Below are 15,319 nucleotides of genomic sequence, written 5' to 3'. Positions count from 1 at the left end.
ACACACAGACACTCATAGACACATACAGACACAGATACACACAGACACATATAGACATACATACAGACACTCACAGACACATACAGACACAGAGACACACAGACACATATAGACACACACACACACAGACACATATAGACACACACACAGGCACCCACAGACACATATAGACACACACACACACACTCACAGACACATATAGACACAGATATACACAGACACATATAGACACACACACACATATAGACACACACTCAGACACAGACACATATAGACACACACAGGCACCCACAGACACATATAGACACACACACACACTCACAGACACATATAGACACACACACAGGCACCCACAGACACATACAGACACATACAGACACAGAGACACTCAGACACATATAGACAGACACTCACAGACACATATAGACACAGATATACACAGACACATATAGACACACACACACACTCACAGACACATACAGACACAGATACACACAGACGCAGACACACACACAGACACACCGATGCAATCCTCACTGCGTGTGGCACCTGCTGGTATTTCACACTAGTGCATTCCATTTAATTTTGATAATTGCTGGTCACAATCCCCAGTTGGTGGTGACCCACAGTCTGAGGGCCATCCCCCCACCCCCACAGCCACAGCCCACGGCCTGCTGGGGTCTCAGAGAACAGCAGCGGATCTGGGGGAGCCCGGGCCCCGCCCCAGCCTGGACTGAGCCCTGGACAAGCAGCTGTGATCGTACGTGCCCTTGCTAGACAGTGTTAATCCTCACCCCTACAAAGCCACATGGACAATGAAGAACCCCGGAAGAAGTGGGGAGGGAGGCTGATGGGAGGGGTGACCTGGGCACCCAGCTGCCTGGTGTCAGCGACTCCCCCACCCCCAAGGACCTCACGCCCAGGCTGGTCCTGCTGGAGCTGTACTCACGGGTGGGCTGCCCGAGCCCCGAGCCCCCTGTTCTTCCGTCCTCCAGGGAGTGCCTCGCGGCTGACAGTGGGGGAGGAGGGAACGGTGGTGGGGGGGGCGTCATCAGGAGTGGCACCTGCGGGAGGACAGGCCTGGTCAGTGGGGGCCCAGGTGGGCCTTGACTTAAGCTCCTCCCAGCTCCATCCAGGCCGTGAGTGTGGGGCCTGTGCAACTCAGAAGGTGCATCCCAGGACCTGCCAGGGTCCAGGCGGGAGGGACCAGGACTGGCACCTGGCCAGAGCCACCCTCTCTGGGGCCACCCTCCCCAGATCCACCTGGAAACAGAGGCCACCAAGATGAGCCTCAGGGAGGCTGGGGCTGCAGGAGCACCCTGCCCCACCCCTGGCCACATTTGGGGCAGGGCACACACCTCACCTTGGCCACTCCCCCGCCCTCTGCACTGACCACGGGCAGCCAGAAAGAGCCCTTGACCGGGAGGGTCGCCCCAACCTGCCCCGCTCGGCCTCAGCGATGGCCTCTGACCAGCAGGAGCTGAGACTCCTGGCACCGCCCCACGGCTGGGGGAGCTGCAAGGCCAGCCGGGCGCACATGCTTCCTGTTTCCCCAACATCCCTCCTCGAGCGGCAGAGAAATGCTGCAGGGGGACACTTGCACTGTCCTGCCAGGACCCCGGAGCTGGGCTCACTGCCTTTGGGGTTAAAGCTGAGAGCTGAAGGCTGGCCTGACCCCGTCTGTGCGACGCCGTGCCTGCGCTCCCGGCTGTGCGCGCTGCCTCGATGCCCATCTGGTGCACTGCTGTCCCAACGCGTGTCCCCAGCTAGCAGAGTGCTCCCTCTGAGACCCCACCCTGGCTGTCAGAGCAGAGCTCCCGCCCCTCCCTGCAGTGGGCATCACAAGCTGGATGTGGCATCCGGGCCCAAGTGGGCGAGGCAGGAGCCCTGGGCCGGGCAGAGGGCCTGGCCCAACCAGCCCGACTCGGACACGTGGCCTGGTGTCTTCCTGCGCTCGCTGTCTCTGCCCTCAGTTCTTAATCCTTTCTGAACGAGAGACCCCACTGTCGTTCTGCACCGGCCTGCAGGAGGTGACGCCACGCTGCCTAAGCACGCCCTTGGCCACCCTGGCCCCGCTTGCTCAGGGCGAAGGTGAGTCCAGTCCAGTCCCCTCCACGCTGGGAGGCTGTGTGCCCCTCAGCCCACGGGCACAGGGACGGGAACACACCTGACGCCTGTCTGCCCAGCCCCCACGCACCTCGCTCCTTCCAGGAATCTGTGCCCACAGCCCAGGAGCCCTGGCACACGGTGGCTTCGGGAGTGTCCGCCTGGCCCCCAGCCCGGGAGGAACTCGGATGCAGGCTGCGGAGCACAGGGAGCTGTGGCTGTCCTGGGCTGTCGGGGGCTGTCGAAGCTGCGGCCCCCAGGAGTGGGAGGTGTCGCATGAATATTTGAAGGCTGAGGTGTCAGGTGGCCAGGCAGGCATGGGCTGGGTGTGGATCCCTTACCACAGGGGCTAGGGAGGGACTCTCCGGGGAGGAGGGGGACTCGAGATCCCTGGGCCATGAGAAGAGAGACCACCCGGAGGAATCCCCACCCTCACCTGCAGTATAGCCCCCAAGGCACAAATGGGGAAACTGAGGCTCAGAGAGGATAAAGGGCTTTCTCAAGTTCCCAGTGCTGAGATGCAGCGGAGCTGGGGTTGGAATCTCCCTGGAGACCCCCGTCTTTGCTCCTGCCAGGACCGAGGGCCCCGGGGCACCAGCAGGGGTGGGCCTCTGGGAAGGACGACATGTGTTGGGTCCCTGGCACACCTCCCAGGAGCGCAGAACCTGGCTGCTCCCTAGTGGGCCACTTCTCAGGGCCTTGCTTGCAGGAGGTGACCCAGAGATGTGAGCAGGCTTGTGTCCTGCTCACTGTAGAGCACAGGTAGCCAGGTTCAGGGGTCCCCAGCTGAGACACAAACATGCTGTGCCCACCCGCCCTCTGGACCCAAATTGCACCACCTGGGACGTGGAGGGAAAGGGGTCGTCCCCCACCAAACGTGGTGCGTGCTCCCTGCTATGCTGTAGAAAGTCCCATGTCTCAGAGCCAGGAGTCTTGTGTCCTCCTCCACACTCAGGACGCAGAAATGGGCTGACTTGGGAGCTTTAAGCAAGGTGGAGTCAAACCCCACTCAGCGGCCATGGCCAGAGCAGGGGGCCACTAACAGTTGGACAGACAGAGGGGCTGAGGCCCGGGGTAGGACCCTGGACAGCAGCCACCCTATGCCCCACCCTATCCCCTGCCTGGCAGCCCAGTCCCCTCCCTCCAACTGAAACTGCTCTTGCGGGGAGGGGCAAGCAGCCCCACGCCTGGCTGAGCTAGGGGCTCAGCTGGGTTGGCAGCGGATCCTCAGCTGGGGTAGACAGAAAAGGCAGGAGCTGGTCTGGGCCCACGGGAGGGGACTCTGGCCCCAGCAGCACCTGGGGCCCAGGGGACCTCATACCTTCCCTCCTGCTCCCCTCGCTCCTCAGGAACATGAAGCCCTGGGAGGTCACCCTGGGCCTCCATGCCCTGGCCTGAAAATCGGAGTTGCTGGAAGACGCAGCTACGGAGAGCACCCGGGCGGGCCTGCGGTGCCCTGTGGCTACTGTCACCACTGCGCTGTGAGGATCTCGCTGGGCCTCAACAGGGAAGCCAAGTCTGGCTGTGGTGCCCCCAGGCAGTGGGTGTAGCCACATCCTTGCCTCCCACACCAGGCCTGGAACAGCCAGTGACTCCACAGGGGACGAAAGGAGCGGCAGATGTCTAGTCTCATCCTTTGGGGTCCTAACGGTGGGCATGAGCTGCCCTGAACCCCAGGGACAATGGCCCCGAGGTTGGCAACAGCGCCGGCCCAGGACCCGTGGTCTCTCTCCCTGTGTTTTTGGTGAGATCTGCGCGTCGCTTGTCTGCCATGCATTATGCATCGGGGGCGGCTGCGGCGAGCCGGGTTACAGGCCTGTAATACCACCCGGGCCGAGAAAATCATGACCCACAGATGCCTGCTGGACACCAATGGCCACGGCTGAGATTCGATTACTGGCTGGGCCCCGCTGCTCCCTGACGGAGGAGATTGCCCGGGGAGTCCCTGCCCTCCCTGGGCCTCAGTTTCCCCATCTGTAAAATGAGGGAGTCCTAGGGCCCTTCCTGCCCTGGGGGAGGGGAATTAGCATGTCCCAAGGGCCCAGCATGGGCAGGACCCTACAGGGCTGAGAAGAGTGTCACTTTGCCCTGAAGACAAGGCTCCTCAATCCAATTTTATGGATGAGGAAACTGGGGCTCAGGGACACTCCGTGCTTCCCAGCACCACAGCCCGGGAGAGTGGCCCCAGCCCTGGTGAGGAGGGTGCCAGCAGGACAGCCCTGGACGCCACGGGAGAGCTGCGGGCTCGGCTCCCTGTCCATGGAGGGCTACGCGCCACCCCAGGCTGCTTTTCCCACTGCTGCTGCCGGACAGAGCCTCACTCGGGACCCCACAGCCGGGAGCTGTGCTGCGGGGCTAGCGGAGGGGTGGGGCCTGCCTCAACGACCCTCCAGCCCCTGCCCTACCCAGGTCTCTAAGGCCCAGGGAGGAGCAGGGCCTGGCCTGGGTAGTGGGTGCACCCAGGTCCCACAGACCTGACCCAAAGGGGGTCCCCAGGGGGGCACCTCCTGCAGGGCAGGTCTCAGCATTACCCGTCCAGCTTCGTACCCCAGCTGCCTCTTTTGGGACCTGCAAGTCCCCTGGGGGCAGATACTGGCTGTAGCGTCCTGGGGGAATGATGGATTTCACCACCTCCTCGGGGCCGACGTGGGAAGAGGCCAGCGCAGGCGACCTCCGCGTATCGCGTTTCCATCAATATTGCATCAGGCGCACAGCCTCCTCTGGCGGCAGGCAGCTGACAGCCGGCCCTCCTGCTGGGGGGGCGCCTGGAACGTGAGGCAGGTGGCCTGGGGGGGGACTAGCACCGCCTGCTGTCACTGGGCACTCCCTGAGGGAGGAGGCGCAGAGACGGCTCCTTGGCTGACCCTCAGTCCCCAGATGGCTCCCGAAGCTACACACCAGAGCCTCAAAGGCCAAGGGTTTGGGTTTGTGTGAGCCAGGCAGGGGGCCCAGACGCCTGAAAGGGCCACAGCAGGGAAGGAGGTGGCTGAGCCCGACACGACCTGTCCTGCCCCACACGGGGTCTGGGGGTGGAAGGCAGAGACCCTGCCTGGACAGAAAGCCCAGGCTGGGGGACCCAGCATGGCTGGGGTGGGGACGGGGCGGGGACTCATGGCTGCCCTCCCCACCTCCCGATCTTGGCGACCACCTGGAACAGGGAGGCCGGGAAGGACCCAAGAAAGGCCGAGGCCGACCCCAGTGACTGCGCCAGGGACAGCCAGGCCCTGGGCGCTCCTGAGCCTGCGGACGGGGGCTCGGCAGAACCCACTGAGTTCCACCAGCTTCCTAAGCCCAAGCCAGCAAGACTAAACAATAACCCATCAAGCATTTAGTAAGTAAATAATTTAGTAAATAAATGACTTCAAGCAGTAACTGAATGCTAGTTCCTGAAACTACTACACCAGGACAAAACCAGGGCACCGCTGCACTCCCAGAGTCCACCCGAGCTGCGCCTGCATCGCTGTGGCCTGGTGTGCGTTTCAGTCGGTGACAACGAGAGGCTCTCGGACGTGGCAGTAGGAGGACCGCCTGCAGGCCCCAGGGCCAGGAGGATGATAGCTTTGCCCCAGTTGGTCCTGGACACTCTGAGGGGCCGCCCCAAGGGAAGAGGAGGCGCGGCAGCCCCTTGGTGAGACCGGGCTCGGGGGCATGCCACCTTCTGGGCCCTGTGCCCTCACCCGAAAATGGGGTCCAGTGATCCCAGGGCACCTTCCTGCAGGGGTGGCCACTAAAGCAAAGTGTGGCCCAAACTGAGGCAGGTTGGGACAGATTTGTCATAGAAACTTCCCTGGGCCTGGAATAGGAGGGAGGGCAGGCAGGAGCGCTTAGGGGACGCGCCTGGCTCCACTGCGGATGCCGCAGTGACCCCCACCCACCTGCACCTCTGCGCACCCTCCCCATCCATCCCCTCCCCTATCCTCTCTCCTCCATCTGTCTGCCCAGTCGTCTGTCCACCCATCTGCTCATCTGTTCCCTTAACAAACACTTGCTGAGCCTTGTCGTGTGCTGGGGCTGGGGACCTTTGGGACAGACAAGATCCCTGTCCTCACAGGTCAGGAAACAGGCTCTAAGAGGTGGGGAGACGCTGAGGGGTGAGCAGGGACTGGACCTGCTGCCTTCTGGCGGCTGTGGGGCTGCAGGGCTGCAGCTGCCTCTGGTCACTTCTGCAAGGACCCACGCCCTGCTCCCACCCTGGGGTCCTCAGTCTGACATGTCCCCCAAGAGGAACGCTGGCCATGGAGGCTCCCACGTCACAGGCATGGTTCCTACAGCCCAGATGGATGGTGTGGCTTGGCCAAGTTCCAGCCGTAAGCCCAGCCCTGGTCCTGGCCATAGCCCTGACCCCAGCCCCTGTCCCAGACTCTGTCCCTGCCTCTTTTACTGCCCCTGCCCCTGTCCTGGCCCCTGTCACTGCCTCAGCCTGCCTCATATCACACCTGGTCTCAGTGCCAGCCGGCTGGCTTATGGTGCTGGCCCAGTGCTGCCCCAGGCCCTTGCCCCTGGCAGTGACGTGGTGTAGGAGGCGTAGACCATGAGCTTTCCAGCCGACTGGACTGCAGGTGCACAGCCCGCGCCCCCCCACCATGCCTTCAGGACAGCCTTACCGGCCTGGCCATCTCCCGCAGGTACTGGGCGCAGTCCTGGTGTCCGTGATACTCCGCCAGGTCCGCTGCCGTGTAACCATCTTCATCCCGCAGGGAAGGGTCCACGTGGTGGGAGACGAGGGTCTGGCAGCACTGCGGGGGGGGGGCATACATGTGACCCACCAAGATGCTCACCAGGCAGCAGCGGGGCCAGCCCCGTCACACAGGCTGCCCTGGCGCCGTCCACACAGGGGCAGGGCCGGAATCTGAGCCGTGGGGCTCCAGAGACCTGCCCAGGATCCCTGAGCCTCAGCCCACATCCTGTCCTGGCACTGACTGGCACCGAGTGCCACATGTGAACCTGTGCTTAGGCTGCAGGGACGGAGCACCCGAGGCGCACAGAGGTTGACTCTCGGAGGGCACGGCTGGGAGCAGGCAGCGGAGCCAGGGTCTCAGCCAGGCCTCGGGTCCCTGACCTTGCCCGCAGCACTACCACGCCCCAGGCTTTAAATACAGAACTGATTCTTGTGGTTACAACTCGGAGGTGTGGGTTGCACATGGGAAGAAACTGAGCCACCCTCCCTGGCCCTCAACCCACAGCCCTGCAGACGGCTCCGTCCTGGGCCAGGTCCAGCCCTCTCTGGGGGTCCTCAGCTTGGCCCCAGGCCTACTCCATGAGGCTCCACCCTGGCCCACCCGGTGCCGCTTGGGCCTAAACCGAGGCCACTCACCCCACACTCCTCATCTGGCCAACCTGGGGGCCAGGACTGCCTATCCCCCTCCCACCTGGCTCTCGTGATGGGGACAGGGAAGCCTGGGAAGGCAGGGTCCACAGGCCAGGAAGCTCTCACTTAGGCCGTGAAGGATTCAGGTGGGAGAGGAGGGGCCTGCAAGAGTCATCCGTGACTTCTTTGTGCATATTTATGCTGTAAGTGTTTCCATGCCTCTTCTGCGGTTCTTAGAAACATAAACACGCATGTGAGTGAGTCAAAGTGTTTTGTTCCCTACACTGTGAGCCTTCGGCTCAAACCCCATTCCAAGGCTGGACCAGCTATGCCTCGTTGTCTTTGGGCTACACTAAATTGAACTAAAAAGTCATGAGACCCCAAAGGAAATCTCTTCTCCTCTCTGGACCACATTAGCCTCCACCCTCCCAGAGAGGGTGGTCAAAGACAGGTGGAGAGGTGGCCTGGTGGGAGGACCTTGATCTCCCCCTGGCTCTGTGACTTGCTGGCCAGTGGGCTTGGGCGACAGGTGGGCCTCTCTGTAAAGCAGGGACAACAGCATTGACCTGGGAGACACTCCCGTCTCCCCAGCCCGCCCTTGCTCACGACACCCCTGCTGTGCAGCGAGGAGGTGGCATCGCCATGACTTCAGCGGTGAATGCCCTGTCCTGGGGGGACACACAAGTGGTCCTTCTCGGGTGGGCTTCCCTTCCCCCTTCCTCCTGCCCGAGTGCTGCTGCCACCTGGAGGCCATGGCATAAGGACAGGCCAGGGTGCCACCAGAGGCGGGTGGGCAGAAAGGTGGCTCTGCAGGTCCACAAGACCAAGGCCAGAACCACCGGCTTCTGGACCTGTTGCAAACAATGAATCCGGTGCCTTTAAGCCGCTGTGTCGCGTTTCTGTTCCTGCTAGCAGGATGCATTCCTCAGGGAGGCGCTGCCCTCCCTGGGGTGCATGTCCCAGGCCCTGCGCCCTGCTGCCTCCCCCACAACTACCCAACCCTGGCTGTGGTGCAAAGACAGCCACAGGACAGGCAATTGTGAGCGTGGCTGTCTGCCCGCGAAACTTCATTTTTGGACATTGACATTTTAACTTCACATAAGTGTCATGTGTCCTGAGATACTATTTTTTTGTGGTTTTTTCCCCAGCCATTTAAAAAGGTGAGAACTATTTTAGCCTGCGGAGCCAGCATGTGCCCACCCCCAGCTCAGAGGGCCCTGGGGAGGCAGGACCAAGGTAACGTCCAGAGGCTCTTGGTGTGGCGGAGGAGGCAGGAATCATTGATCAGACGTGCATGGAGCTAGGGCCGGAGGAGGGTGGGGAGGGCCCCTGGGGGGCTGGGGCTGGGTGAGCAAGAGCCTCCTGGGCGAGGTGGGGTGGGGCAGTGTCCTGGGTGAGCCCAGCATGTGGGGAGGAGGCCAGGAGGGGGTGGAGGGGTGTTCTGGGCTCTGCAGCAGCACAGGGGGACGCAGGAGCCATGAGGAAGGAAAACGGGGGCTCGGGCCTGGCCCCAGACGGTGCTGGGAGAGTGGGCACAGCAGCCACGGGAGGAGGAAGAGAACTTTGCACAGAATGACGGACCTCCATCGCAGCTGGGATTTGTGAGCAGAGGGTGGGTGGTGGCAGGAGACCAAACTCTAAGTCTGGGAGGCGGCCATGGGCCAGCAGAAAACAGGAGAGCAGGTGGATCCACTTCAGGCAGGAGAGGACCCAGTGGGTCAGCCCAACCCACCCCCAAGCACAACATGAACCAGGGACTAGCTGTAAAAACCACCTTCCTAAAGCACCAAAAAAACAACAAAGCAAGGACTGACCAGGCCAAACTCAGGAGAAAAGGAAACCAGGGAGGGGTGGGGCATGCACCCAACACGAACTGCCTCTGCCCTGGGGACCTGCTGGTGCAGGAAGGACAGATGCAAAACCCAGCGGTTCTGTCAGCAGCCTGGGGGACCAGGGAGCCCAGGACCAGCAGGTCCAGCAAAGGTGGAGACTTTGGTTAACCACCTCCCACCATGGGCTGCAGGCTCCACCCCCAGCAGGGGCAGCTGGCCCTCTGGTCCTGCCACAGCGGTGGTCCAGCGAACTTCCAGCCTGGAGTGCGGAGCAGGATGATCCCGAGCTTGTAATTCCCACTTGTTCCTGGAAGAGGCCAAGGCCTCCAGTAGCTCCCACAGATCATTTTTCAGTTATAATGTTCAGTGCACAGCCAATAAAAACCAGAAACACAAGGAAGACCAATACCATGAGCGAGAAGCACCAGATCAGCCCGTAAAGAACTAGACCCACAAAGCCCTGAGAACTAATAGATAATAAACAACTGTGTTTACTACTTTCAGATAAATAAAAACCAAACTTGACAATTTAGCATGGAATTATAAACTATTTATAAAAAGTGACATAGTAGATTGAGAAACGACTCATTCGGTCTAGAACAGAAAAATACGAACAAAATTAAGAGCTGAAGCAGAAGATTCAGTAAACAGAAAATCGGTCCAAAGAAGCAACCTGAATACAGCGGAGACAAAAATATGAAACACAAACGCCAGTAGCTACAGCAAGGCCCAGTGCACGTGTCCTTCTAATCCCAGAAAGACGACTAACGGAACGGTCGCAGCAGTAGGATCTGAAGAGATAGTAGCTGAGAATTTTACAGGACGATGACAAATAGCAAAGCACAAACTCAAGAAGCCTGACCAATCCCAGGCAGGACGGATACAGAGCAGCCCCTTCGTCCCCTCCCAGGGGCTGCAGAGCACCAAGGCGGGACAAAAGGGAGACCTGCCAAAGGGCAGCCCCGACACAGGCTTCTTGGCAGCAACAGCTGCAGCCTGGAGGCAATGGGTGATACTTTCACAACCCCAAAGGACAGTGATTGCAAAGTGCCAAACTACGACTCTGTACCCAGCGAGAACACTTCCATACTGAAGGTGACATAATGGTATTTCGAGGCAAACAAACAAACAAACAGCATGTGCCGCAGCAAACCCACACCGAGGGAAAATCTGAAGGTTTGTGTCAAGCTGAAGGGAAGGGATTCCACGCGGAAGAGCCGAGATGCAAGAGGGAATGGGGAGAAGGGAGGGGCAGACTTGCGGGAAGTCCAAAGGACAAGTCTATTCACTGAACAAAAATGATAGTCATACAGGCTTTTAAAGCTGTAGAAACAGGACACTCTCCGACGTCACCCTCCCCACACGGTGCGGCTGTGTCTGGGGGCTGGGGCTGCAGGGCCTGACACGTCCACGCCTGGCTGGAGAGCAAACGAGCACAGAGTGACACACGGTGGACGCGTGTGGTCCTCACACGCACTCTGTGAGTCTATCATTACGCCTGCTTCACAGGTGAGGAGACCAGGCACCAAACATAAGAAGCCTCCCCGAGGTGGTAACGCTAGGGAGTCGGGCAGCCTGGAGTCACAGCAGGGAGTCCACGCTCCTTTCGCCGCTCCAGACAGAGTCCCAGGCCACATGGCGGAGGCACCCGCGAGGATTCTGTCTGGGGGTCCTCAGTGCCCCCACACCCAGTGCCCTCCTTTCATAACAAATACTTCCTGCCACCCCACTTACTACTATGAACTCCGTACATAATGTGATCTACCTGTATGAATAATTTTTAAATGATTGAAATTCTGCTCTAAGATGAAAGAGACATAAAAGGAAAATAATGTATAATTTTAAAGCCAAGCATTCACTCTGTGAGTGTTCAGGTGTGACTTCACTGAGTGCCACTAACTCAGACGCAGTTTCGGGAGCAGCTGAGCCAGGCGGTGACATGGGTGGAAAAGCAGATGCCAAGTGTCCTGTTCAGCTCTCACTGCGGGGTGACCTCCGTCTCAGTCCCTGCCTCTGAGCTAAGGACTCTGTAAGTTGTAAAGACACCAACTGTGCCACACATGATTCCCGTCCACAGAGAGACACGGGCGAAATGTGTCCGGTGGGGGCACCGACTCTTTCCCTGTGGATAGTGACCAGTTTGCACCATTTGTCTGTTAATTTAGTCCAGCGTCCCTTACCTGGAGGAGACACAAACAGTCACTTTGAATGACTGGTTTTCTAATTAATGAGTTAGATACAAATCTCTGACAGTCTCATTTTATAGTTGTAAAACGGTTACGATTACAAGCACTTCAAAAATTACCCTTCAACACACCTTTATGTAGAATCATTGTGAATTTGACAGTTAAAAAAATCAGACTGGGCCGGGTGCGGTGGCTCACGCCTGTAATCCTAGCACTCTGGGAGGGCGAGGCAGTCAGATTGTTTGAGCTCAGGAGTTCGAGACCAGCCTGAGCAAGAGCGAGACCCTGTATCTACTAAAAATAGAAAGAAATTAATTGGACAACTAAAAATACATAGAAAAAATTAGCCAGGCATGATGGCACATGCCTGTAGTCCCAGCTACTCAGGAGGCTGAGGCTGAAGGATTGCTTGAGCCCAGGAGTGTGAGGCTGCTGTGAGCTAGGTTGACGCCATGGCACTCACTCTAGCCCGGGCAACAAAGTGAGACTCTGTCTCAGAAAAAAAAAAAAATCAGACTGTGGAAGCCTCAAACATCGGGTGCATTTTCCACAATAGCATCAGTGGTGTCATTTTCTACAAGAGTGAGCAATTCTCGGTAAAGTGTTCAATAAGACAAAATATTATCTTCCCTCAATATATACAGTAGAACCATTCTTAAAAAAGTCTTATGCATATTAAAGCTATGAAGAAATATTGGTATGTGTGTATACATAGCTTCTAAACTTAATCACATGCATTTGAGGTAGGTTCTGAGCTCAGATAACCATGAACAGGTTTTCTACCTGATGTGTGTCTGAGCCATCAGGCAGGTGTGCGGGTGGGAGACTCTTCATTGTACAGGGCTGTCCTGGGAACAGCAGGTCGCCTAAATTCCTGGCCTCCACCATGAGCTGGCATGCACCTCAATCACTGTAACAGAAACAGCCCCCAAATTTCCAAAACTTGCCACAAACGGTGTTGTCCCTGCTGAGAACCAGTGATCTGATCCAAACGCCTCTCTGGTTCTCGAATCCCCTCTGTGACACCCTAAGCAAGGGCTCAGCATGTGTTCGTAATGAACGTCTGAACGAAGGAAGGTGTGGGCATGAATTCTTGGGCAGTAAAGACTCTGCAGAGAAATCACCTGGCAGTAACCGATACCTTTCTAGGCATCGAGAGTGTGCTGGGTGACCGTGGGCATGGGACGCTTCCTCACGGACTCCTACCATGCTCAGCAAGCCTCCCTTCTTGAGTCAGCAGAAAGGGCGGGAGTTAGAAAGCTGGGTAGAGACCTACTGGTGGATTATAGCCACCTGTCTAACCCTCAAGGGAACCTCATTCGTACTGTCTTCTGGCATTTCCTTTTCAGCCTTATCTTCCGAGCCCCAGACCACACCCTGTCCTGTGGCAGCTTCCGGTTCCACAGCGAGCCCTTCTCCAAGGAGCAACGGAAATGATTCGTCCGTCTCATGACCCTACAACAGCTTCCAATTTCCTTTTTACACAATATTAAACTAGTTCCAGGCTTCGAGGCCTTCCTTCTGCCCACAGACCCCTTCTCTGCAAATAAGCGCAAATCCCCCTTCCCACGTTCAAATCTGGGTGTCAAGAATCCCCATTTCTGTGAACTGTTTCCAGATTAGCTCGGCTGTTCACACTGACAGTTCCCAAAATTGTGCATGAGGCTCCCCTGGGGATCTTGCATAAGGGCAAGTTCTGGTCCAGTAGGTCTGGGTGGGGCCCGAGGCTCTGCACCCCTAATGAGATACGCTTTCAGACGTGACCACGTACGTCCAATCCTCCTATCCGTGCTGCTAACACGAATGACTCTGAAGGTACCGGTTTCAAGGCAGGAAGGGAAGCCAATTCCCTAACTGGCCTTCAGAGACGTTCTGAGTTATTCCTAGGGTATGTGGGATCTTGAGCAAATTGTTTTTACTGATCCCCTAAATAAATGATGTGATTAAAAACATATTCCAACAAATCAAAACCACCATGAGGTACTACTTTACACTCACTAGGATGGCTCTAAAAATAATAAACAGAAAATAGAAAGTGTTGGCAAAACGTAGAGAAACTGAAACCCTGTACTTGCTGGCGGGGCTCAGCTGCTGAGGGAAACTGACCACGTGATGCAGCGAGTCCCCTCCTAGGTATGCACCCTAAGGACCTGAAAACAGGGGTTTAAACAACCTGCAACAAATGTTCATAGCAGTACTAGTCGCAGTAGCCAGAAGGTGGAACCATCCAAATCCCATCAAGGAATGAACGGATAAGCCAGATGTAGTCTGTCCATATAGTGGAATATTCTTCAGTCTCACAAAGAATAAAAATGCTGCATCGTTGATGAACCATGAAAACATTAGGCCGAGTGAAAGGCAGACACGAGAGGCCCCCTACTGTGGGAGTCAGTCCGTTCATAGGAAACGCCAGATTAGGCGAATCTGTAAAGGCAGAAAGTAGATTAGTGGCTGCTGGGGGCTGTGGGGAGGTGAGGAAGTGGGGTGCCTGCTTAGTGTTACAGGGTTTCCTTTTTGGGGTAACAAAAATGTTTTGGAACGAGATAGAGATGGAGGTTGCACAACGTTATGAATGTACCAAATGCCACTGAATTGTACACTTTAAAATGGTTAGTTTTATGGTATGTGAATTTTTCCTCAAAAATATATATTTACCCCCCCAAATGGCATACAATTCTTACAACTCAGACTGTTACAAGAATCTTGTATTGTCTGGGAAGAGAGTGAAAGAACTGATTAACTTCAGATTTGGATAAGTTAAAGATTCAAGTTGTAATTTTAGGGTAACCCCTAAAAGCGCAGACCAATATGGCAGAGGGAAAATAGTGGGGTGATTTTTTTAAAATCCGAAAGAAGACAGAGAAGCCACGGAAATGTGCCTCTGAGGTCTCCAACCAGCCAATTTGCCAAAACCAATTCACACGAAAAATAGGAAACCCTACTGGTTCAATAACTAAATAAACTGAATTAGTGATTAAAAACCTTCCCTCAAAGAGAATGCCAGATCCAGAGGGCTTCACTAGTGAATTCTACCAAACATTTAAATAAGAAATAAGTTTAATGTAACCAAAATGTCCCAAAAAATAGAACATGAGGAAACCCCCTAATTCATAGCATTCCTTGATACCAAAATTCAACAAAGACCGAACAAGAAAGGTACATTACAGGCCAATTTTACTCAAGAATATAAAGGCCCAAATGTCAGCATATTAGATTCAGCTATATAGAAAAGAAACAATATGTCATATTAAATTTATTCCAGGAATGCATGGTTGGTTTAACGTTTAAAAAGTAATAGTGCAGACCCAGACATTCTGCTTCTGGATGTGCCAAAAGAACCGAAAGCAGATCTCACAGAGAGACTTGCACACCACGCTCAGAGCGGCAGCACCCACAACCGTCAGAAGGGAGAAGCAGCCAATGTGCACTGACAGATGACTGGATAGAGAAAGGAACTGTGGTGCAGACGTATATGGAATGCTATTTAAACATAAAAAGGAAGGAAATTCTGACACCTGCTACAACATGGGTGAGCCTTGAGGACATTATGCTAATGACATTAAGTGAGACACGAAAGGACAAATCCTGTGTGATTCCACTTACACGAGGTATGTAAAGGGGTCAAACTCTGGCCCCAAACCATTGCCCGGCCTCTGTGCCCACTTAGCCCTGCACAGCTCACACCCCCGTCTCTGTCCCCCGTCTCTGTCCCCTCCCTCGACAGAGATGGGAAGGGTGAAGGTGGGGACAGAACCTGACAACTTTAGACACCTCACATAAGTGGAATCGCACAGGATTCGTGGCACCGAAGCAGGCTGCACAGTGAAAAGAAGAAAAAAAAGGAACATTTTTTTTTAAAAAGTAGTCAAATTCACATGAACAGAAAG

At 56.2% G+C, this 15,319-nt stretch overlaps 1 protein-coding gene across 1 annotated transcript in view; it reads right to left on the bottom strand.

The window, feature by feature from the left end:
- ESPNL (espin-like) overlaps positions 1–15,319 on the bottom strand; it is a 36,335-nt gene that overhangs the window by 9,448 nt on the left and 11,568 nt on the right. Inside the window, exons 5-6 of the mRNA XM_012648875.1 lie at positions 6,711–6,842; positions 950–1,064 (exon numbers count right to left, since the gene is read on the bottom strand). Coding sequence (XP_012504329.1) covers positions 950–1,064; positions 6,711–6,842 — 247 coding nt within the window. The remainder of the gene's footprint in view (positions 1–949; positions 1,065–6,710; positions 6,843–15,319) is intronic.

The sequence above is a fragment of the Propithecus coquereli genome, unplaced genomic scaffold, assembly GCF_000956105.1.
Source record: "Propithecus coquereli isolate 6110/MARCELLA unplaced genomic scaffold, Pcoq_1.0 Scaffold295, whole genome shotgun sequence".
In the NCBI taxonomy this organism is placed as follows: Eukaryota; Metazoa; Chordata; class Mammalia; order Primates; family Indriidae; genus Propithecus; species Propithecus coquereli.
Note: the sequence above shows the minus strand (reverse complement) of the source record. Positions and strands in the feature narration are given on the sequence as shown.